Below are 25,386 nucleotides of genomic sequence, written 5' to 3' on the forward strand. Positions count from 1 at the left end.
TCTGTTTGACCCTGAGCTAAGGTCATTAGCAAGAGTGGTTCCTGAAGCAAAAAGCAGCTGGGCTTTGGGACGGAAGAGACAAAGGAGGCTTGTTAGGCTTATACTGTGTGGGTAGTGGCAGGTGGATTAGGGCAGGTTGGGGGCTCCTGCTTAGGGGCAAACATGACTATAGCCTATTGATGATTTGAGAAGTGCTGAGGCAGTTGGGTTCCACAACGTGGGCTACTGAAATGGTTCCCATGCACCTTCCTCCCTTCCTCCTTCTTCTGGCTTTTAAAGCCAGGAGGGGCTGAGGCCTGGAGAACCACCCAGAATGCACCTCTTCGGAATGGAGAGCGAAGCAGTTCCGTCAGGGCAGGAGGAAGGAATATAAGCATAGTGAGACTCCACTGGTAGTGGGAACAGTGGGCTCTTCTCTCTTGCACATCACCTAGAAAGCTATTGGCGTGAAACAAAGATTTTATTGGCTGCGGTCATTTTAGGCACATTAACATGCCCTCCAGCAGGAGAAAGGAAGTGCCTGTGAAGTGGAAGGAAGAGCATGCAGAGACACATAAAAGGCCTTTGTAGGTGTCTCACTCAGCCCTCTGTGGCACCTGGCAGCCCTTCTTGTCAGGGTCCCTAGAGAAAAGGGACGGCCCTTCTCCTGCCAGAAGGCGGCACATGACAGCACAGCCTAGCTGAGCACTTTTCCCTCTGGCACTCACTTGAAGTGGGTACATGAAGTGTTGCTACCTTGGGCTTGAAAATATAATGTTCCAACTCTTGACCACCCATGGGGCCTCTTGCTAGGTCAGCTAAACATTTGAGGGCACTGCAGCCTTCTGCAGGTGTTGACTTTCCCCTCATTTGTTACCAATTTCCCTTTGTCCCTTTCTCTCTCTCCCCCTTTCTAGGATATGACCACCACTCACAACTATGCAAACAAAGCAGCAGGCAGAGGCTGAGAGGAAACTCACTGTCAGTTTGGTTTATAGGCCTTAAGGCTCCTATCTGGGGCAGGGTGAGGAGGAAGAACCATCCATAGTCAGTAGGAATAGAGAGTAATCAATCTCAATATGCCAGTTATCCGGGCATCACCACCCTTGGCAGTCAGCAAGCACAAGCAAGAGTCATATCTTTGGCCCTGGCACTCTATATAGAATCCTGGAATCCAAGGAAACTGAGGTGATTTTCTCACAGTATTTATTTATTTATTCTTTCATCCCTTTTAAAAGCCGTTTGACAATAGACCACAGTGCAGTTTACAACATAAAGGTAAAGGGACCCCTGACCATTAGGTCCAGTCGTGACCAACTCTGGGGTTGCGGCGCTCATCTCATGTTATTGGCCAAGGGAGCCGGTGTACAGCTTCCAGGTCATGTGGCCAGCATGACAAAACTGCTTCTGGCGAACCAGAGCAGCACACGGAAACGCCGTTTACCTTCCCGCTGTAGCGGTACCTATTTATCTACTTGCACTTTGACATGTTTTCAAACGTTGGCAGGAGCTTGGACCAAGCAATGGGAGCTCACCCCGTCGCAGGGATTCGAACTGCTGACCTTCTGATTGGCAAGCCCTAGGCTCTGTGGTTTAACCCACAGCGCCACCTGCGTTCCCAGTTTACAACATAGAATATAATAAACAATATACATACAGTGGTACTCGGGTTAAGAACTTAATTCGTTCTGGAGGTCCGTTCTTAACCTGAAACTGTTCTTAACCTGAGGTACCACTTTAGCTAATGGGGCCTCCCACTGCTGCCGCACTGCCGCTGCGTTACTTCTGAGTAACAGCTGCTGGGAACAAGCAACATGGCTTGATCCCTTCTTCTCAGATTCCCAGAGGCATTTGCATGATGGGCAATATGGAGACAGGTGAAGTGCCCAAGACCACAAACAAAAGTGAAGTCTGAGCTCCAAACACAGTATCACAACTCAAAACCCTCCCCACAAAAGTTACAGCCAGGTTGACTCAACATGTCTTCCAGATTCAGAAAGCCTCATAATAATGCTGCAAAAATTACATCTCCACACAGTGCAATTTTATATATCAGTGCTCCAAGGTCTGGTGATGGCCACCAACTTACATATCTTTAAAGATGTATTTAAAAAGAATTAGCTTCCTGGCTATATGAACCTCCATGTTCAGTATACATCTGATTGCCAGGTGCTGGGGACAATAAACAAGGAAAGGCTTTTGCCTTCATGCCCTGCTTCCACAGACATCTGGCTGGTTAATCTTAGAAATAGGGAGCTAAATGGGACGAACCCTTCCTCTGATTCAGAAGGGCTCTTATTTATGTTCTTCGGCCCTCCAGATGTTTTGGACTACAATTCCCATCTTCCCCGACCACTGGTCCTGTTAGCTAGGGATCATGGGAGTTGTAGGCCAAAACATCTGGAGGGCTGCAGTTTGGGGATGCCTGTTCTTAGCTAACCCAGTTACCACTACTCTGCCCAACGCATCATTTTTTAAATAACAACAACAACAACAAACAACAACAACAACAACAACAACAACAACAACAACAACAACAACAACAACAACATATTATTTATACCCCACACATCTGGCCGGGGTCCCCCCCCCCGCCACTCTGGGCAGCTTCCAACACACATTAAAATACATTAAAATATCACAGATTGAAAACTTCCCTAAACAGGGCTGCTTTTAGGTATTTTCTAAATGTCAGGTAGTTGTTTATTTCTCTGACCTCTGATGGGAGGGCGTTCCCTCCCATTTTGCTTCACAACTTCATTTCCTTCCCAAGTCTCCATCCACCTACCCCAAATAATTTCCCGTTTAGTATATACCAGGGGTTCCCAACAAAAATTTCTCGAGGACCCCTCATCGAGCCGCTATTGTGACAAGGACCCCCATTAATTCATAATCCTAAAATTAAAAAGTGAGAGCCAAATTAAGAGTCTTTTTATATTTTATATTTATACGTTTTTTACAGTTCTTCCTCTTCATCTGTAGGCCTTTGTTGTTTTAACGAACCACTTTTTAACCAACGGTCCATTTTTAACTACGCGAACTGTAGCTTCCGCGAAAAACAACGCTTTGTTTACAAACACTACTGTTTTGCAAAGAGGCAGTGCGCGCCAGGCAGGAGGGAGGGGAATGGAGAAGACAGGGTACCTGCGCAGTAGCGCACAAATGAAGCCGACGTGCACAAAGCATCTTGGGGAGGTGAGCGTTAGTAGAATGCGCGTGCTGCCGCTTTGCAAAACAGTAGTGTTTGTAAAGCGCCACCTAACGGCATACAGCAGAACTACTTGCCTCTATCTAATTCTAGTTTTGCGCTAGACTCTGCTCATGCAGGAAAAGGCCAAAACAAAAAATCTGTTATCATACGAAATATATTTAATATATTTTTTATTCTAATAGCATCTTGCGGACCCCTCTGGCATAGCTCGCGGACCCCTGGGGGTCCCCGGACCACCTGTTGGGAACCACTGGTATATACAGTTTAGCCCACGTTGTAATAGTTGGTTTCTATTTAAAACAAACAAACAGAAAATATTTTTTTCTTAAAAAGAAAACAAAGTAGGTTAACCTCAAGCAGCCAGGTCAAGCAGGAAGACTATAAAACTCTCACAAAAGAGGCCCAGACTTGGAATGAGACTTGGTGACTCTCCAGGAGAGAAGAGTTCCACAGCGGTGGAACATTCACACACACAAAAAAATGTCTCCCTACATGCCCTTCTGATCTTATCATTATGTAAAGGCAGCGACCTTGTGAACATGTTTTCCCTGTCATTGCAAAGACCTTCTAATGTCTGCCAGTTTCATTTAATGGCAGGGTTGGCTGGTGCCCATTGGGACTGGTAGGGTGGAAGGCAGGGAGGCCAACAGCAGGGGGAGCCAAGTAATTCTGGTGTTGTCCCCATCCTCCTTGCTGAATTCTACAAAGGCAACACGGAGACTAAGGAGGAGGAAGCAGAGAGCCGGGCCACGCTTTGTACTGGTTCCAAGTATAAGGAGGCAGGGTGGTGGCTGCTGGCTGAGGGCAGACTAAGGTTGATGCCTCGTTTACCATAATGAACCTGCTTCCCTGCTTGGTGGCTACAGGAAAGGTCTTGTTCATGTTAATTCCCAGCCGTGTCAGTATATGCATCCACATTTTGGGCACAGCCTCCCTCCCCACCCCACCCCACGTTCCAATCTAAACCATCAATGTTCCTAGGTAGATTACTTCAAGGAATGTGCTGACATAAGGGCTTTCCAGCAAGTTTAAGGAGCCAATATACCAATATTAAGAACAATGCCTCAGGTAGGGAGAATATGAGGGAGGCCTCAGAAACAGTGCCATCTTCATTTTTGCTTGGAAGGAGACATCCTGTGCCTTGGCTAAAGAAACTATGGCTTGACAGGCTGAGGAGAGGCAGACTGGATGCCTCAGCACTGTCCCTGGCTGAACCCTGCCGTACGTAGTCAGGCAACGAAACAGAAACTCTCCACAGGGTAGCTGAGCTCCCCAGGCCTTGGGAAGGCTGCGCAAGCCCAGGCTTTGCCCTTACGGCCAAACAGCTCATACAGGATAGGGAGCTCAGTCTGCCAGCCCCAGGCAGCTTCTGAAGCACAAGGCAGATCACTTCAGCGAACGTACTCCCTCTAAATGGCACCAATTCGGTCCTGCCCTTGTGAATACACAAATCAGACTGAGGAGCTTTAAAAAAAAACTTAGTAGAGGGTGGAATGGAAGATCAGCACGGTGCACAATCCAGTGGCCTGGTGTTGAATGGAGCAGCGGATGCAGAATTCCATGAATCTCAAGATTCATATATAACAAAAAAGGAACACAGTCTAGCCCTCATTGCACTACTCCTGTATGAATGGAAGGAGGGTTTGTGGAGCCAGTCTTTGAAGCTTTCTAGTTTTTTGTTCTTCATAGATGTGGAGATGCTTGCGCATCTACCACAGAACCTTGAACCACAATAGTTCCCATATATAAATCTACCCATCCACTCCCTATGCTCTTAAGATCACCTTAGAGAGCCCTATTCTCACTTTCTCAGGTGAGAGAGGTGGCTTCAAGGCAAAGCGTCTTCTTGGTGTTTGCCCTTTATTGTAGAATCCACGTGGAGGAAGTGCCAAAGTTTCGTCACTACTGAGTTTTTGGAAGCTGGTTAGGACCCAGTTTTATAAACTGCTTAGTTCTTGCTGCTTAGTTCTGTTTATAAGAATGCTATGGACTGGTTTTTGCTGGGCTGTGGCCTATTCCCGGGTTTTATTCCATTTGTTGCAGTTTGTACTGTCTCACTTTATTCGTCAAGCCACTTTGGCAGCTTTCAGGCAACAAGGCAGGATTTGAAATGAAATGATTTTGTTTGATTCTGCTTTAGATGGCCACCGCCGGCTTCAAAAGTCGCATCTACGCATGTCTGGAAGTGCATAGAAGCGACTTCCGGTGTCAGCGGCGGCCATTTTTGGTGCCTATAGATGGGCAGAGCGACACCGGACGTTGCGTTGACGCACTTCCTGACATGCATACAAACGACTTTCAAAGTCGGCGGCGGCCATTTTTGGTGCCCATAGAAGGGCAAAGCGACACCGGAAGTTACGTCGATGCATCTTCCGGTGTCACACGGCTGCCGGTTCCGGATTCTGCAGTCCGGGACTTGGAAGGTAAGCCCTGAGCATGGCCAGGAAATTGAAGCTGGGACCCATGATAAGTCAGCCTGGATAGCTTGGTTGGTTAGAGTGTGGTGCTGATAATGCCAAGGTTGCAGGTTCAGTCTCCGTTTGGGACAGCTGCATATTCCTGAATTACAGGGGATTGGACAAGATGATCCTCAAGGTCCCTTCCAACTCTACAATGATATGATCCTATGATGTTTCAACCTGGTGTGATTTCTGTGATTTGAAAGAGCTTTCTGCAAGTGCCTTTGTGCCTTACAGATGGAGAAGCTGAGGCACAAAGAAACTAAAGTCACAAACTTACACAGGCAGCAAGTGCAAGTAGCATCATGTAAGAACTGGGAGCCTAACATTCTTAAAGCATATCCAACCATTAATGCTTAAGGTGAGGAAGGAAAGAATCAAAGATATAGGACTCTAAGAAGCTACTGCTATGGGATAACACCACCTAGCAATATTCTTGCACCCAGGAGCCACTCTAACCTTGGAGATATATATAAAGAGAGAGACTGTAGATTGAAACCATGATGGATATATAGGCAGAAAGTACAATGAGTAGAGAGAAAAACATGCAGCTAACCAAAATAAAGCAGGCAGCTATTCAGTGTGGCTGTGATTCAGACTATGAACTTGGAAACCTTGAAAGGGCAAAAACACAGCCAACCACAGGCATCACTACAGATTTTCATCAAGAAGAGCTACTGCAACAGAGAGGGAAATTGTCAGGCATGAGCCCAATATTTTATTACAATTAGTGCTGCTGCTGTTATCGTTACCTGCCCTTCTCTGTAAAATCCCAGGGCAAGTTACCTTTAAAAAAAAGTATTATAGTACAATAAACTAACCCCACCCCAAAATACTACAAAGAGATCACAATAACTGAAGTGACAATGCCTCCTGCCTCTTTCAGAATTTGAATTAAAAAGGTTGTTGCTTCAGATGAGGAAATGCTGGCTTTTGGGCTATATATATTGACATCGGTGTCATTTTCTTCTCTGTCACTCTTTTCAGGGAATGGGTGCAATTCAGTGTAGCGCTAAGTGGGGAGAACAAGGTCTGCTCATGCAGTGGGACCTTCCCATCTCTCCCCACCCCACTCTCTTGTTCTGGAGGTTCCCCTGGTTCTCCAGAGCAGATTTATGGAGCATGGGAGATCATGAGTAGGGGAGAAGGGCGGAAACTCCTGTTGCATAAGCATACCCTTGTTCCGTGTATGCTGTAATTTAGCTGAATCCCACCCATTCCTTCTCTGCCCCATCACCTCTATGTTTTGTGAGATTGAAATGGGGTGTGTGTCTAACAACAACAACAGTTTTATTCTTTGTACCCCACCCATCTAACTGGGTTGCTCCAGCCAATCTGGGCATCTATATCAGTGGTTCCCAACAGGTGGTCCGGGGACCCCCAGGGGTCCGCGAGCTATGCCAGAGGGGTCCGCAAGATGCTATTAGAATAAAAAATATATTAAATATATTTCGTATGATAACAAATTTTTTGTTTTGGCCGCTTCCTGCATGAGCAGAGTCTAGCGCAAAACTAGAATTAGATAGAGGCAGTAGTTCTGCTGTATGCCGTTAGGTGGCGCTTTACAAACACTACTGTTTTGCAAAGAGGCAGCGCGCGCATTCTACTAACGCTCACCTCCCCAAGATGCTTTGCGCGCGTCAGCTTCATTTGTGCGCTACTGCGCAGGTACCCTGTCTTCTCCATTCCCCTCCCTCCTCCCTGGCGCGCGCTGCCTCTTTGCAAAACAGTAGTGTTTGTAAACAAAGTGTTGTTTTTCGCGGAAGCTACAGTTCGCGTAGTTAAAAATGGACCGTTGGTTAAAAAGTGGTTCGTTAAAACGACAAAGGCCTACAGATGAAGAGGAAGAACTGTAAAAAATGTATAAATATAAAATATAAAAAGACTCTTAATTTGGCTCTCACTTTTTAATTTTAGGATTAGGAATTAATGGGGGTCCTTGTCACAGTAGCGGCCCGATGAGGGGTCCTCGAGAAAATTTTGTTGGGAACCCCTGATCTATATAATCTGAGAAACAGGATGCTGAAAATTTTAAACACAGAGAAATTAATGTCTATATTACTGGGGGTGGCAGAGATTGTTTAACTTGTCCTCATCTGTGCTGTAAACAAAGTGCCTGGATGTGATTATTGATTAATTTTTGTCACCCTCATGACCCACCCTTCCTCCAAGGAGCTAAAAGTCCTACACGGCTTGGGACCCAAGTGCCTGAAGGAGCCCCTCTTCCTTCAGCATCCTATCCGTGCCTTAAGATCTGCTCTTAAGTACATTTGACAAGAAAGCATTTGATGTTTTTCATGCTCCGTGGTAGGGTTAGGCTCCTGCTCTGAGCAGCAAGATCTGCCACTTCCTAATGAATAATAATAATAATAATTTTATTATTTATACCCCGCCCCTCTGGCTGAGTTTCTCAGCATGATCCTGCTGTCTCTCTCTGTGTGTGTGTACGTGCCCATGTGTGCATACATGAAACAGTTCTTGTTCTGAATTCTCCTGGCATCCTGCCCAGTACTTGAGCCCTTGGACAGGATTGCTCACCTTTTACAAATGAATCATTACGTAACGGAATGGCATTACAGCCTCAGCTGCTGATTGACAAGAGCCTCTGTGCATCTTCAGGGGAACCAATGGAGGATGCTTGCCAGCAGGTTAATGCTCTTATGGAGCTGCGCCTTCAGTCTGTTGCCTCTCTCCACCCCCCACCCTGTGAGCTTAGCATCAGCGACTGGGAGGAAGCAACACAAACTGGATGGCAAACTGTTGTAGGGCTTTTCCATGGGATATTTTTGTGAAACCAATGCATGATTCTTTCTTTCTTTGTTGTGTGCAGCCTAGGCTATGCTTCTGTTGCAGAGATAGGCCACTTTCCAGGCACTGAAAAAAAGAGATGTTTTGTTCCTGCGGAAAATACGATTCATTGCAGCTGCGGTTGATATTTTGGGTTGTGATGGCACAAGTGTCATGGACACCCAGAGCCTATTGCTTAGGATCTGATTAACAGCAAGTGGCACAAGTCCCCTGTCCTTAGGACTATTGTCTGTTGATATACTGCTTTCCAGCCCAAAGGCCCTCAGAGCAGCGAGCGGCATGTTAATATAAGAAAAGAAATAATAAAAGGGCAAGATGCAGTAAATGATCACAACAACAATATGCTGGCACTGTGTTGCGAATCTCTCTCTCTCTCTCTATATATATAAATATCTCACATAAATGTGCAGAAGTTTCAGATGTTATATGGTCCCTTTATATTTGGAGAGGTGGTCATTCTTCTTCTACCCCACCTCGCCATTTCAGGACAAAGCAAAACATGGCAATGCTGATATCCCCTTTCACGAAGCTGTCTTTCCCCTGCCCACTCCCTAACACACAGCTACCCTCTAATCCATGTGGATGGGATATAGTGCTTTTGGAATTATGGGACTATTACCAAAATGTAGTTGGGATGTGCTTCAGTTGCTCCTACAGAAAGCCCTCAGAAGGTAAATCCTTAGGTGCTTCTGGAGCTGTCCAGCATGCGGCAATAGAAGGATGTGAAGTTCCCACTCCTGACTGCCTTTCTGGGTGCCTTCCCAGATGGCAGTCTCTATGGACATGCAATTTAGGTGTCACTGCTTTCCTCTTTTTCTTCTAGATTCCTTTTGACTGCTGTAGCTCTGTTGTCCAGCTACTCTATCCACTTGCTGCTCAAATCCTCAGGGATTGTCGGTAAGTACTACAAACCTGCAGTAAAGCCCACAAAGTGGGCTTAAGTTAAGCCCTGTCTCATGCTTGTTACCTTTTCCTTTGTGTTGTGGACCATTCCATCTCTGGCCTCCAGTGAATTTCCAGGGTTTGTGAGCGGAAGAGAGATCCCTGCCTGGAACCCTGGAGAACCACTACCAGCCAGTGTGGGCCATGTTGGGCTCGATGAACCAGTGTCCTGATTCAGTGCAAGGCAGCTTCCTGTGTTTCTGTCCAAAGCGGATGTATTGAGCTGCCAAAGAGTGCTCTCCATAAATGCCTTCACTGCCTCTCTGCTCAAGCGATGCCTGAATTCAGAGGGAAGGTTGTCAGCGCCAGAAACCTTCACTGGAATGAAAATCTCTCAAGGCAGAAGGATGTTGCAAGCAGAGATGTGGACTTTTCAGACTTCTGCCTGTGCTTTTTAAGATACGTAATTTGCATTTGTTTGGTTTGTATGCAAAAATAGAGACGTTTTCATTCCAGTTGCTTTCGTTATGGATGGGCAGGGTTGGGGAGGAGGAAAGTATTAGGGTTTATCAAGATTTAAAGGACACCAAGCAAACAGGGAAGCAAAATGTTATGAAAAGCATACAGGTTGATCGTATACAGGTTATAGAACAGCTTAAATGCTTTGATGGTCAGCCATCCCTCTGTTCCCACATCAGATCTCTAGGGAGGCAGTCAGCACCCTCAGTTTCTTACACAGCAAACTCAGCTCTCATTATGTCTCCTAGTCTTTGTCTTTCCTTGGACAGACACCTTTTCCATCTACCTGGCTGGGCAGGGAGTTCAGATAAGTCATCAACTCTGACCATCATTTGGGATATTTGGGCTATCTTAGGTCCCATTACAGATGTCATCACTCAAAGGTCTCTGGTTAACAGCACTGTATTGTCAAATCTAGGTACTGTCTTGGGGCAGCCTTCACTGATAGTCATGTAATAGTTTCCACAGCCTCTTTATGCACTATATTATTCAGCAATAGGAATGCTGTAGTGATTCCACACTTTCTTGGGGCTAATAATAATAATAATAACAATATGTTCATGCAGACAGTTTGAATACTTTAAAAAATGACTCTTAGGTGATAATCTCTGTGTAATCCCTGTTATGTTGGCCTGAAGTCTCAGTTTGTCCAACAGTTGTGTGCCTTGTACAGATGTGAGTCATTTTGTCTCTCTCTTTCTCTCTTGTCTATTAATTTTTGGTGTTGTCCAGGAATCCGAGCCTATGAACAGCTGGGCTACAGGGCTTTTGGAACTCCAGGGAAATTGGCAGCTGCCGTTGCCATCACACTTCAGAATATTGGAGGTAAGGAGGCCATGGACAGGAAGTGGCTACGGAGATGGCACAGAGACACACACCAGTTTCCATCCCAGGAAGGCTTTCTGACAGAAAGCGTTGTGTAGGGAGGAGCAAAGTGGGCCACGATGGTGTTCCCAAGCATCTTTACTCCCCTTCATCTGAATGGGACTCTTTTGCACCCTGTTAACTTCTGTCTCCTTCCCTAGCCATGTCCAGCTACCTGTACATTGTGAAGTCTGAAGTGCCTCTCGTCATCCAGACTTTCCTCAACCTGGAGGAGAAAACAACGTAAGTATCCTTCTCCCTTTCGCTTCTGCCTTTGTCTCTCCTACTTACCTACCCAGACAATTTCTGCAACTGCCATGGGCCGTAGCATCACATGGCTGTGCTCAGCAGAAGGTGAACAGTTATGGGGTGTCAGAGGAACACCTCTCGTCCTCATCTTTCAGGTACCGCTATCTGCCTTGTTCACTCTCTGCCCTTCTTCCCAATGTCCAATGGAAGAGCCTGACTGATGCAAACTGTCAGCGGGGGACAACTGGCAACCCCTGTCCCCCTTTTTTACCTAATCCTGAGCCAGGTGGCTGATCTGCTCCTGATTCTTTTGTGGGCTTCCCCTATGGCCCTTGCTGCTTCACATGACATGCAGTAGCAAACACTCACATTTCCACCACATCTGTATATGGCAAGGAGCTGTGTAGCCAAATCCAGTTCTGTGGCGCATATACTGCTATCAGCCTTGCTGCAGGAGAAGGGCTATAACTCAAGGGGAAGGGCACATTCATTGCATGCCAAAGATCCCAGGACCAGGCCAGGTAAGGCTAGGACTGTCCCTTGCCTGAAGCCCTGAAAAGCTGTTGCCAGTCCGTGTAGACAGCACTGAGCTAGGTGCCCCATCGTTTGACTTGGTATAAGGGGTCAAGTATACCCATCGCCTAACAGAATAGAATTGGGTTTCTGAAACTTGGGTTTCCAGCTGTTTTGGGGCTACAACTCCCATCATCTCTAGCTAGCAGGACCAGTGGTCAGGGATAATGGGAGATATAGTCCAAAAACAGCTGGAAACCCAAGTTTGGGAAACTGTGGATTGGACTTTAGCCATGAGATTGTGCAGAGGGGGGAGCCAGGCAGTGGCAGTGTGGAGGCTGCTGAGGAATGAGGCTGTGGTGGCTGCTCAACAGGCCTGCCTTGGGCTTTGCTGTTTGGCAAGTTAGTTTGGGCACACATTGTGGTTGTGGCCACCGACAGACCTTCTGGAGAGGCTGGCCAAGAGGCAAACCTGGAAGGCAAACAGGTTTCCTTTTGGTTATCAGCCCAGTGGTGGACCCTCAGGGGAACGGGACTGTAGGCTAGTGCAGGGCCTGATAGGAATGCCCAAGCTGCCCCTTACCAAGGCTACGTCCTACATACACGTAGGCATCTTTTCCTCTCTCACAGACATCTTCCCCCTACCTTTATTCATTCTCCTCCCTCCCTGCTTGTGGCTCAGCTCTAGCTAACATCTCTCGCTCTCATAGCAGAGGGATTTGCCTCCTGCTGAGCAGCCTGTCCCAGGGATTTCACGGCATTAAGCCACTACTATTTTTGATGTGACGCTGGTGCTGAATAAACCCTCTGCATGGGATTAGACCAGAGTGAACTTCCAATCCTTGCACGATGCATCACTTCCTCCTCCGCCCCTGCCCTGGATGCAGCAGCCCGAATCGTGATTCTGCTCACAGGCTGAGTGGGCTCCAGAAACCCATTTGCCATGCATCACATTTAGCCTGTGTGCAAGGCACCAACCTTCTCTGGTTGCTGAGGGGTTAATGCAGTGAGTTGGTATACCCTAGAGCAAGGTTTTCAGCCGTGGGCCGGTCCACCGTCCCTCAGACCATGTGGTGGGCTGGAGTATATTTTTTGGGGGGAAATGAACGAATTCCTATGCCCCACAAATAACCCAGAGATGCATTTTAAAGAAAAGGACACATTCTACTCATGTAAAAACATGCTGATCCCCGGACCGTCCGTGGGCCGGATTGAAAAGGCGATTGGGCCGCATCCGGCCCACGGGCCTGAGGTTGCCTATCCCTGCCCTAGAGAGTCCTAGGGTGTGATCTGATGGTACACACAGGGCCGTTTTGTTGAAACTCAGGAGGGCTGGGTCTGGTCAGTGCCTGAATGATGGGAATCCCATGGACACTACCTTGATTTCTTTGATGGAAGAAAGGGTCGGGGGATATAAATTTAATAAAGAAATGTGCTGGTTCACCATCAACCATCAGGGAATCTTTCACTCCCAAGTGTCTTTGGTGCTCACCTGAGAAATGTCAACAGCATCCTTCCTTCCCTCTGTGTGATGTGCACTCCACTTAGTCCTTAGGGAGGTTTATGCCCAACTGACCATGGCTACTGTAGCTGCAGGCTAGGAAGGGGTAACCCAGTCAGTCAGAATAGTAACACAGGTGCCTTGATGATCTGATAGTCATCTCTTGCTCTGCCTAGTTTCCCCTCTGGTCGTGCCCATTCAGCCCCGGGAGGTTGCCCATGGGAGAATGTGGCAGGAAAAGCTCCCCCCACCCCCTGTACTAGGCCCTGCTTTATCCGCTGACTTACTATTAGGAGAAGCCCCCTGCTGCTGTCACTGCTTCCCTGTATTGGATACATTGGACAAGACTGAATGCAGACCCTTGTGGGGCAAATAATTGTGGGGCAAATAATTGTGTGACCTGGGGGCCCTGTGCTTTGAGACTCATAGTGCCTGACAGGAAGGAGAATTTCTTTACCCCATGCCATTTTCAGTAGTTCGCCCAACCACCACTACCACTTCTCTTTTGCTTTCTTTTCTCTCTCTCCCCTCCCTCCTTTCCTTTAAAGACTCTTCTTTTGCCTTTGTGAATTTCTGTGCTCCAGCCCTTTCCCCCCCTTAACCTCCCTGCATAGAATAAAATAACCAACACAATCCTCCCTTCCAAAAATCTTAATGCAGATTGCGTAAGCATATTGTTGTACAGATTACCTTGGAATAGTGTGTTTTGGTTGCATGCTTTATATGAGACGGGGCAGAATTCTGAGTTGCCTGCCGAAAACCTCCTCTGCCTCACAGAAAGATTCGTGAGATCTTGAAAGGCCATGGGACATATGGGGTGGTGGGGAGGAGAAGGTCAGCAGTGGGTGGGGAGAGGCAGGAGAGACCAGAGACCCAAACCAACCTGCCTTGGAACTGAAAGCAAAGCCAGCTTCTTGCTTCACTTTAAGCTCATCTGACTTTATACACTCTGACAGGGCAAACAGCTATAGGGCTCTGCCTCTCACAGGGAAAGGGACAGATTCAGCAGGATGAGTGGTAGTCAGTGGGGCAAGTTACATGGCTTAGCTTCATGCACACAGCACAGCCACAGCTGTCCCCTGCAAAGAGGAGGGGATTCATTCATGAGACAGGGAGGTTTGTGTTGCCTGGGCTGTGCTGAGATACAAGGCAGATCAAAGCTTGACGCTGGCTTTCATGAGAGCCTCAATGTCCAATGTACAGGGTCACTGCTGCCTGCCCTGCAGGCTCTGTTAGGCTTGGCTTGACCAAACAACACTGCTGTGTCTGGAAGGCTAGGACAACGTTGCAGTATTTTGCTTACATTTACACTGTATTGCCCCCCTTAGAGCACCCAATTCCATGTCCCATTGATTGAGAACTTAGTATGCCAACGTAGTTTTATATTTTCTACTGTTTTGGTACTTTTTTTTGATAAGCAGTGTACAGATTTGAATAAATGAGCAAATAAAATATTGAATCGCCTTTCCTCCAGAGAGCTCAGACCACCATATTAGGGGTTCTCAGGTAGACCCTCGTCCAACGAATTTTCAGTTCTGAGTCCATTTTCAGGTTTGGGGAGTAAGATGATGATGATGATAATAACAATAATTTATTTATATCCAGCCACTCTGGGCGGCTTCCAACAGAATATTAAAAACACGATAAAACATCAAACATTAAAAACTTCCCTAAACAGGGCTGCCTTCAGGTGTCTTTTAAAAGTAAGATAGTTCTTTATTTCCTTGACGTCTGATGGGAGGGCGTTCCACAGGGTGGGCACCACTACCAAGAAGTCCCTCTGCCTGGTTCCCTGTAACCTCGCTTCTCGCAGTGAGGGAACTGCCAGAAGGCCCTTGGAGCTGGACCTCAGTGTCCGGGCTGAACGATGGGAGTGGAGACGCTCCTTCAGGTATGCTGGGCCGAGGCCGATCCCATCTGGGATTTTGGTGCTTAGTTGTCCATTATCCATTTCTAAGTAGAGCTGAAATTCTATTTTAGAATGTTAATTCAAGCGGGTCAAGTTTTAAAACCCAGCAAAACTGCACCAAAGTTCAAATTTATGAGGTGATGTCAGAGGAAACTCTCCAGCATCTCACACCGGAGTCAGTGGAATGGAATGAAGTTCCATTCCTGCTCCAGTGTCTGATACTGCAGAGTTTCTCCTGACATTGCGCCACACAAATTTATGCTTACTGTGTGAACAAAACGTGCTCCATGGAAAGCTCAGCGGGGTCTGAGGGCACAGGATGTTGTCACCTTGGTGAAGCTCAGCAGGCCTGGGCCTGGGTGGAAGCTCCAGGCCTTGCATCACCTGACAATATAAATGTACTATTAAGAGTTTTCTCATCCAAAGGCCTGCAGAGGATATAATGTTGACCTTTGTCATTCCAGGGACTGGTACATGAATGGGAACTATCTAGTCATCATGGTCTCTGTCAGTATCATCCTCCCCCTGGCCCTCATGAAACAACTGGGTAAGTCTCCCTGAGCAGCAGATGGGAACGACGAGCATAATCTCAGGAATTTGTGTCTTACCTGCCGTTTATGGAGTGTTACCAACAGCTGCTTCAGTGGGTTTGTTGTGCAAAAGGGTGTGTGATCACATTGGGAGAGATCCACACAATATTCATATATATGCACATATTCCTCAGCAGCCTGATATCACACCACAGGGAAATGGCTCCCATGCGACGGGGTGGGTGGTGAAGGAGGCCTTGGTTCTGTCTAGTCCTGCCAGAAAGTACACAGAATCACCCGTTACTCCACAGGTTCCCCATCCAGACCTGAGAGAGTGACAGAGGGTGATCCATGAACCCAGAAACCTGCCATTTCTCATGGCAGTTTCTGCACCCTAGGGTACTACTGTCTCTGAACAGAGTTGGGGTCTATAACACCTGAGGAAGTGGAGAATGATCCATTCCAGAAGTCCCCTGCAACTTTCTGTTTCCTCTCTTCCCAGGTTATCTTGGTTATGCCAGTGGTTTCTCCCTCAGCTGCATGGTGTTCTTCCTTATTTCGGTGAGTTGTTGAACAGGGAGCAACTGCTTGTGTTACCCTCAGGTCCCCTCAGTAATTTTGAGTTGTTTATTTCTTGATAGCACAACCCTAGGCACATCTTCTTAGGCATAAGTCTTGTTGAGTTCAACGGGGCTTACTCCCAAATAAGTATAAAATGGTGGTCTTGTTATTAACTGATGACATTTTTATATTGCCCTGCTACCTCCTAGGAGTTTGGTGCAACATATCTAGCCCACCCCTCTGCCCTCATACCACTTTTATCCTCACAACAACGCTGCGATGCAGATTTGGCTGAGAGATTGTGAAGGTCACTCAGTGGGCTTCATGGCTGGATGGAAATTTGAACTCAAGACCCTCCAGTTGTAATGCAGCACTCCACCTATTACACACCATGTCAGCTCTGCAGCCAATTATAGGCCTTTTTGGTTGCTACTGTCAGCTCCCTCATTGGCATTAGTTGCTTGGAGATCCAATTAAGAGTCTTTGAAGGGAAGTGGAAGAAGACGAAGAAGACAAAGGAGAAGAAGAAGAAGAAGGAGAAGAAGAAGAAGAAGAAGAAGAAGAAGAAGAAGAAGAAGAAGAAGAAGAAGAAGAAGAAGAAGAAGAAGAAGAAGAAGAAGAAGAAGAGGAAGAAGAAGAAGAAGAAGAAGCATACTTTTGTGAAATGTTCATTTCAGAAGAAGAGAGTTTGGTGTAGTAATGAAGTATTGTACTAGGACCAGGATTCAAATGCCTGCTCAGACATGAAGCTCACTGGGTGGTCTTCGTCCAGTCACCATCTCTCAGCCCATCCCAACTCACAGGGTTGTTGTGAGTGTGAAAGCAGGATAGGGGAAAAGGGAAGCGTGTCTGCTATCCTGAGCTCCTTGGAGAAGGGCTAAGATGAAAAAGAGGGGGGGAAAGATCCCCACTGGCAGGATTTTGCACTTAGGTTCCATGGGAACAGAGCTTCAGAGCCTGGTAGTACTTGTTGTGAAATCACCATTCTCTTGCTAGTAGCCAGCAGTCTTAATTGAACCTGGTCCTGCCAGAGCCTGAACCTGCTCTTGAAATGCCCCTGCTTCTGGGCTGCATCCACACCAGTAGGCTGACCAAAGAGCAGAATTCTGTATCAGTTCCTGCTGCAAAGCTTGGGTGATGACTCCAGTTTTGCAAGTGCTATTGAACTGTCAGAGTGGATAGTGAGCAACATGCCCCCGGCCATTTCAGCAACAGCCAGCGAGAGAGAAGCGTCACAGCATTCTTGCTTCCTTGTCAGCAACACTGATCTATTTCTGGACAAAGAAGAAGCCTCGTGCCGATGCGCAGGGTGGAGGGAGAAAGCCAAGACCTCAGTGAATGGGGCTGTCCCTGCTCACTCAGTCCCACAATTCACTGGGAAGGAGATGCAGGCACAGTCAGTGGGGTTTTGTTTCCCTGTTGTCTTTTACACCCTTTTAAGCTCCCAAGAAAAGCCAAGTCTTAAACTTGAAGCAGTCATTTAATCACACAGAATACTGCTGCTTGAAAAAACAGCCACAGGAAGTATTCATAGCAAATTAAGTCACATCCTTCACCCTGGCTTCTCACCAGGACAACTACCCTAAAGGAATCTTGCTTTTTCTAACACCCCATTTCTATAAATATGCAAAGCTGTGATATCTTGCAGAATATAGCTGCAGCGTGATTCTCACTTGGGCCACTTTGTCCTGCTTGTACTCGCTGTTCTAATGGGTTGCGACCAAACATTAGGCACAAACGGTCATTCTGACATAGCTACCCTGTTTCTCCTATTTTAAGACGTCATAAAATAAGCCATAGCAGGATTTTTAAGCATTCAAGGAATATAAGCCATACCCCGAAAATAAGACATAGTGATAGGCACAGCAGCAATACCGGCCATGGCAGGAGGAGGAGGAAAAAAATAAGACATCCCCTGAAAATAAGCCATAGTGTTCTTTTTTGAGGAAAAATAAATATAAGACGGTGTCTTATTTTCGGAGAAACATGGGTAGCTAGCACGATGGTGACCCAAATGCTTTTAGAATGCCTTAAATGGGAGCCCTCGCCATTCCCATCTCCACACCATCATTTTTTTTCTGTCAGTGTTTGCACCAGCACGTGGCCTTTTCTGATGTGGCCCCTTGGTTGTGGAACTCCCTCTGTAAAGTGGTTTGGTTGGCACTCTTTCTTTCTTTCTTTCTTTCTTTCTTTCTTTCTTTCTTTCTTTCTGCACATGAAAATGAAATTTTATTTGCTGACAATTTATGCTTTTTTGGGGGGAGGAGCGGCAGCCTTTTGCAGCTTCTTCACTTTGTGCTTGATGATTCTGTTTCTCATTTTCTTGGCCTTCATGACCTTGTAACGATCAAAATCTGACATCTTGGCTTTCTTCTTCCTAGCTTCATTTTTTTGAGCCCATCTGGTGGTTTTCCACTTCTCATTAATGTTTTCCTTCTCCCAATCAGCTCTCACATACTTTTGACGAGCACTGTGAGGAAACTTGAGAACAAAGTCGGTCAGCTGTATGCAATTGAAGGGCATAGCTTGCCTTCTGACACCGCTGCAGGGACCATCTACTAGTGCCTGTTCTGATCAATAACATCCACAATCACTACCAGCTTGCCCGCATGTGGTCCAAAGGAAATATAGGCAACTCGGCCAATCTCAACGTAGCATTTGAACACCATGATGGCCGCCTCACGAGCCGAAGGGAGAAAGAAAGAGTCCGGTTGGCACTCTTTCTAAGGACTCGTCCACACCTCCGTTTGCCCACCGTTTGTCCCGAGAAATGGGACCAAACCAATCAGCTTTACCACGGATTTCCATTTGTTCTAATTGAATAGGAAAGAGTAGGAAAGCTGCAGGCCAAACATAAAACTGTGCGCATGTTTATATCCTGCCTTTTTCTCCAAGGAGTTCATGGTGGTGTCCATGGTTCTCCTCCCCATTTCACCCTCACAACAACCCTGTGAGGTAGGTTAGATGGTGACTGGTCCAAGGTCACCCAGCTTCATGCTGAGTGGGGATTTGAATCCTTCTCTCCCAGGTCATAGTCCAACTCTCGAACCATCACACCACACTGACTCATACAAACACCCACAAACACATTTATTGTCTGTTGTTGAGACTGCTCTAAGGCAAAATAAGCCCAGGCAATCATTCCTAACAGGGTTTCTTGATCCCATCTCAGGTCATATACAAGAAGTTCAACATTCCCTGTCCTCTTCCTGACCGGGTCAACGCCACCGCCAGCCTCAATTACACACCAGTCAGCATGAACAACAATGAGGATGGACAAGCAATGGAAGACGGCATCTGCTCTTCGAGCTTGTTCACCCTCAACTCTCAGGTCAGACTAGCAAACAATACATAAATATCCATTAACCTAAGTAGCATATCTCATCAAATCTGGGAAAACCTATCTGGCTGAATCTGGTTCTGTGGCTATAGGATCAACACTGAGGCTGGGCACAGCGCAGAGACAGTGTCATGGTCTTGCATCCTGAACCACAGGCAGGCCATGTGTGATGGAAGCAGAGGGGGCTGATAGAGCTGTAGTGAGAATGGGTTAGGGTTACCTGCAGGGCAGATAAAAGGGAAGACAGGGTGGTTCAGTGGAAAGATCTGGCTAAACAGGTTTTGAGCCGGATGTTTGAAGGAGGGGAGAGGGAAGGAGGCAGCCTGACAGACAGAAGCAGTGAAGTGGTTTGAAGTGCAAGGAGCAACATGGCCAAAAGGACTAAAAGTGGGTCGTGGAGGGCAGGATTGCAGAGGAGACCGAGAACTGATGAACCTGCATCAGAAGAGCAAGATGTGAGAAAAGTTCAGTTGGTGCCAATGGGAGATTTACACCCACACACCCACCCACACACCCACACACACACACCGGTAGGTTAAATCAGGAGCCTAGCTGGGGAGGGAAGGGTTGAACAGTCCTTTTCCCATGTGCTGTGCTTCCAGTGAAAAGTTTAATGTGTAGTTGTTCCCCTTACTGGAAGTTGCTATGGGGCTATGGCAACAAAGGTCTTGGAAATGGGAGCATGCCCAGTGGTCAGCTGACATCCTCTTCTTCTCCCTCTCTCTTCCTTGCAGACAGCCTATACCATCCCCATCATGGCATTTGCTTTTGTGTGCCACCCTGAGGTCCTGCCTATCTACACTGAGCTGAAAGAGTGAGTGTTGGCTCCATGGTTGCAGCATGTACATTTTGTGCAGATTGCATGCATGCATGCATGCACTGCTCACCAAGGAAAATTCTCTGTGGTTTTCCGTTAGACCGCAGCTCCAAGGCAGCAAATGGCCTGTTTGATTCCATTCAGTAAAGGAGCAAGTGTGTCCTTTATAGAACTCCCTTGATCAGGCTCCCCTTTGGTTTGCCTGAACATCAGTTCCAAGCGCTCAAGGGGACTGGTGCCTGTTTGGGAGATGCTAGGCATGTCATCAGATAAGCTGTGGCCTTGTATAGTTTGCTTTGGTGGGATGAACTGGGGCCATCTCAGATCTTGGGCCTTTCATTTTAGCTGGGTGCCTCTTTGTCTTCAAGGAGATGTGTAGAGAAGCAGCTGGGATTAGGAAGGAAGTGCCTTTAAACAGTTAGGTTCTTCTCATGCTGTGTTTCTGCCTGTCTTTTAGCCCAACCAAGAAGAAGATGCAGTGCATATCCAACATCTCCATCGCTGTTATGTACATCATGTACTTCCTGGCTGCCCTTTTTGGCTACCTCACTTTCTATGGTAAGTTCTCTTCCACGGGGTATCCAAGTGGTGGAGGAGAGCTAGGCAGTGGGGTGGTGACAGATGACTTCACTGAGTATATACATACACCTCCCTGGGACCAGGGTGTAGAATTTCCTTTGGGGGGGGCTAACACTTCAGTAGCACAGACCCTGCATATTCTTCTGGTGCCCAAATCATGGATCAGAATCACAAATGCCAGAGCTCTTTCCACATTTTACAAAGCATGTCCAAGTAGTCAGCTTTAATAGCTAGTTTAGCCCCATCCCATGCATTTTGCTGAAGAACTTCTAGATAATAATAGTAACTATTGTTGTTGTTGTTGTTATTATTATTATTATTATTATTATTATTATTATTATTTCCTTTGAGTCCTTCTATTACGAACAAACCAAATTGCAATAATACCCCCCACTTTGTCTTGTTATTTTAATGTTGTGCAACACAATCCTATGCATGTTTGCTTGGAAGCAAGTAGGAACTCCTGGGGTCCTTTGGGAGGAAGGGCAGTAGTATCAATTTACAGTGGTACCTCGGTTTACAAACACAATTGGTTCCGGAAGTCTGTACTTAACCTGAAGCGTACTTAACCTGAAGCAAACTTTCCCATTGAAACAGGTAGGTAGCCGTGTTGGTCTGAGTCAAAGCAAAATGAAAAAATTCCTTCAGTAGCACCTTAAAGACCAACTAAGTTTTTATTTTGGTATGAGCTTTCGTCTGCATGCACACTTCGTCATCTTCGTATCTGACGAAGTGTGCATGCACACGAAAGCTCATACCAAAATAAAAACTTAGTTGGTCTTTAAGGTGCTACTGAAGGAACTTTTTTATTTCCCATTGAAAGTAATGGAAAGTGGATTAATCTATTCCAGACGGGTCCGCGGAGTACTCAGCCTGAAGCTTACTTAACCCGAGGTATGAGTGTAATTGGTTCCAGAAGTCTGTACTTAAGCTGAAGTGAACTTTCCCATTGAAAGTAATGGAAAGTGGATTAATCCGTTCCAGACAGGTCCGCGGAGTACTTAAACTGAAATTACTCAAACCAAGGCCTACTTAAACCGAGTTATGACTGTAATACATAGTATTCTGTGGGATTCACTTCTATTGTTCACATGCATACCTGTAGATTTAGGGCAGAAACACTAACATAGCCTTTCCTTCTAAGAAACAGTTCTGTCGCACCCCAAACCTAGGATGCAAAGAGACACCTTGCTTAAGTACGCAGCCTGATCAATAATGGATGTGCTGTTCCTGGTTGTCCCCTGCAGGCCAGGTAGAATCAGAGCTGCTACATACCTACAGCAGAGTAGATCCGTTTGATGTGCTGATCCTGTGTGTGCGGGTGGCTGTGCTGATAGCTGTGACACTGACGGTACCCATTGTTCTCTTCCCGGTGAGTCTCCTTTTCATCAAACCGTGTGTGCATGTGGTTTCCTACACCACACACTAGAAACCAGTCTAATTGTCTACTGTCTCCTTTTTAGACTGCCTTCCCATCCTTGCCTGTAATTGGTAACTGAACCAGAGATCAGAAATGTACAATGCCGGCTGTGGCTGAAAGCCAGAATCATAGGATCATTGCATAGTTAGAAAGGGCAGTAAGCAATATCTAAGCATCTGTAGAAGACCAAGGGAGAGGAAAAAGAGCCTTAATTATTGCTGTGGTGTCTCATGATTGCTGGGGGTGGAACCCAAGTATCAGTTTATACCTTACTGCAGTGACATGTTTGTTGCTAGGGATCCAGAAAACTTAGGCACCATTCTGCACATTTAGCCCTTTGTATGAAGCCGGGCCTATGTGACTTGGTCCAAATTTAACCACAAAAGTAAACATCTGAAAATGGGAGGTTTCAGCTCCGCCTACCTGTTCGCTGCTTAACACAACAAGCTAAACTCAAAAGAGCGGGCTCTGCAGAACAAGTTTCCAGCAGCAACCACACTGCTGGGATAAAAATATTTTAACTCTAGAGCACCACCACCACCACCACCAAACATCAGTGTTGCTGCAGCTTTCCTGGAGGGGTTGGGGCACTCCAGCGGTGAGGCATGGGCTCTGTGGATGCACTACTGGGGCCAATCTGCTGGTTCTCCTGGTACATCCACACAGCGCTGACGTCCTCCCTGCCCTAGCACAAGCTAGGTAAGCTGCAGCAATACCGATGGTGGAAGGATGGCATCACCCCATCAAATTGGCCACTACTGCTAGCTTCCATTTAAGACAAGAATTGTCTGTTGGTGGTTGGTTGGGTAGTAGATTGAATTGGCTGGGATATGGATAGAAGCAACCAGAGTCCACCAAAATGCAGGTCACAAATAGGCATTGGAGTCCAAAATCAGAAGAGATCTTGTTTACCCAGTGGAGCGAGGTGACAAATGGGGAATATGGTGTCAATGTAGGCCTAAGTTCTTGTGCGGTTAAGAATTGTGAATTATTCCTTAAGAGTGGAGTCTGACCATACCTCCCTCCACTCTCCAGGTACGCCGGGCAATTCAGCAGATGCTGTTTCAAGACAAGGAATTCAGCTGGATTCGGCACACCATAATTGCTATCATACTGCTGACCTCTATCAACTTGCTTGTCATTTTTGCTCCTTCCATCCTGGGCATCTTTGGAGTGATTGGTGAGTCCCGCCTTCAAGGGTTCTCTTCTTTCCTGGCCTCAACACCCTTTTGTTTGCCATTGCCGCACTCTATCTGCACCTTCCCCACTTAGTGACCCAGCAAGTTTTTGGAGAAATCATGCATGATCCTTCCCAGATTCTTTAGGTTTCATTTACCACGATTCCTTCCAAATATTTACCAGCACAGATTTATATAGACTGGTGTGTGTGTGTGTGTGTGTGTGTGTGTGTGTGTGTGTGTGTGTATTTGGGTGCACCATGCAAATATGCCTGTTGTAATAATGCAATAATATAAATTTTGGAAGGTTTAGGGGAAATAGTTGGATAGAAGATATGTGTCTTGTGTTCTGAGCAGATCACTTTTTTCCTTGTGGTTCCTGCGTTCTGGTAGCCTTTAACAAAGAGAGATTAGGGAAGTTTAAAAAGCTGGATGCAAACACTGCATGTATTGCCCTTGGACACTAATACTGTACAGCTAAATAGAAGCCCACTTTTGTCTGTCTTTAAATTATCCTACTTGCTATTAGGTCATGGTATTCCCATGATATACTTTGGGCCACGAAGAGGAGGACAGATGAGCTGGCTCTTTGGTCCAATGCATGCACCGGAGGAAAGCAGAGAGCTCTTTCAGCTTTTCTTCCTGTCTCCACTGTGGCTAAGCTTCAGAGTACATGAGGGAAACATAAAATCCTTCATGTAGAAAAAGCAGTCCAGTGACTTGTTCATAACCGATTCCAGTATCGTAATTTTTACTTCCCTGTAAAACGGAGTTGCATTCTGACTTAGACTGTGTACACAGCATTTAAAGCGCACCCACATGGCTTCCCCCAGAGAATCCTGGGAATTGTAATTTACCCTTGCCGAGCTACATGCTACATTTCCCAGCATTCTTTGGGGCAAGCCATGGGCTTTAAATGTATGCTGTGTATTTGTTGTGGGTATATTGGTTTACAGGTAGTACTCCACAGAAGGGCCGTTTTTACACAATAATCACCCTCTGATACAGCTCTGATGCTGGAAAAGCAATCCAGTCTTCACAGCGATGAAATAAACTCTTGGGTCAGGATGATGATGGAGAGTACTTGGGGGAGAATAATTCCTCTGCTCCCTTGAGAACATGGATGCAGCTCCACAGCTCCGGTCTCCCATTCTGTTACCTGAAGGCCCCGTTTTTCCCCAAGGATCAAAGCTACCACCAGCAACCTGTTTGTTTGCTGTGTGATTTCAAAGGACTTTATTATTTTTTCCGTTCCCAGCTCCCCAGCCACTGTTTGAGGAGAGAAAGAAAACACCATTCCTAAGGCAGGAAATCAATAGCTTGTCTGGCCTCTGCTAGGGATGTGGGGCAAGGCCAGGGGCCCTGTCAGCACAACTTGTTTTGCTTTCTCCTAGGAAAAACAAGTGGTGAAGGGTGGGTGGGTAGCTTAGTGTTCTCCCTTTCTGGAGGTTTTGTGTGTGTGTGTGTGTGTGTGTCACTAGAATTTCTTCTCTGCTGGTCTCTTCCAGGTGCCACATCGGCCCCCTGCCTGATATTCATCTTCCCAGCAATATTCTACATTCGGATCATGCCCAAGGACAAGGAGCCCACGAAATCCCCTCCCAAGATCCTGGTACGTACTGTTTAGGAACCCAGCTTGGCCTAGAGACCTTTGGGGGGTGCCTATAAAGGAGTGGGATGTGCTGCTGGTTGTGTGAGGTCTGGGCCTCCTGCCCAATGGGCCCTCCTCTATCTTAGACTGTCCACATAAGGACATCGCCCTGTCAGGCACTGCTGTTCTTGAACTGTCCTCTCAATGAAGGCAGTTGTGGGGATGCTTCTCATCTGGGGAGCTGCTCATTGCCCATGACGCCAATAATCTTTTCATCAATCAGGAATGAAAGTCAGGGGTTCAGAGACAATCAGATACCATCCTAGTTCTGACCATAGTAGCCTCGAGTCCGTAGATTGTAAAGTCAGGAGCACAGAAAAGCAGTTGGGCCGTCCTTGTAGATATACCTTCATCAGGTTCCCTCTTACCTCTTAACAGGAGAAAGATAATTATGGCTATTTTGTATGACCATAAGG

At 46.6% G+C, this 25,386-nt stretch overlaps 1 protein-coding gene and 1 pseudogene across 2 annotated transcripts in view; one reads left to right on the forward strand and one right to left on the reverse strand.

Annotated features, from left to right (window-relative positions):
- SLC38A3 (solute carrier family 38 member 3) overlaps positions 1-25,386 on the forward strand; it is a 76,135-nt gene that overhangs the window by 42,060 nt on the left and 8,689 nt on the right. For both annotated transcript variants that reach the window (XM_035106000.2, XM_035106001.2), the window contains exons 5-15: positions 9,281-9,354; positions 10,591-10,683; positions 10,884-10,965; positions 15,359-15,441; positions 15,927-15,985; positions 19,158-19,316; positions 20,060-20,139; positions 20,600-20,700; positions 21,969-22,093; positions 23,177-23,321; positions 24,828-24,931. In XM_035106000.2, coding sequence (XP_034961891.1) covers positions 9,281-9,354; positions 10,591-10,683; positions 10,884-10,965; positions 15,359-15,441; positions 15,927-15,985; positions 19,158-19,316; positions 20,060-20,139; positions 20,600-20,700; positions 21,969-22,093; positions 23,177-23,321; positions 24,828-24,931 — 1,105 coding nt within the window. The remainder of the gene's footprint in view (positions 1-9,280; positions 9,355-10,590; positions 10,684-10,883; positions 10,966-15,358; positions 15,442-15,926; positions 15,986-19,157; positions 19,317-20,059; positions 20,140-20,599; positions 20,701-21,968; positions 22,094-23,176; positions 23,322-24,827; positions 24,932-25,386) is intronic.
- LOC118080572 (large ribosomal subunit protein eL14-like) lies at positions 18,201-18,673 on the reverse strand (annotated as a pseudogene).

The sequence above is a fragment of the Zootoca vivipara genome, chromosome 2 (assembly GCF_963506605.1).
Source record: "Zootoca vivipara chromosome 2, rZooViv1.1, whole genome shotgun sequence".
In the NCBI taxonomy this organism is placed as follows: domain Eukaryota; kingdom Metazoa; phylum Chordata; class Lepidosauria; order Squamata; family Lacertidae; genus Zootoca; species Zootoca vivipara.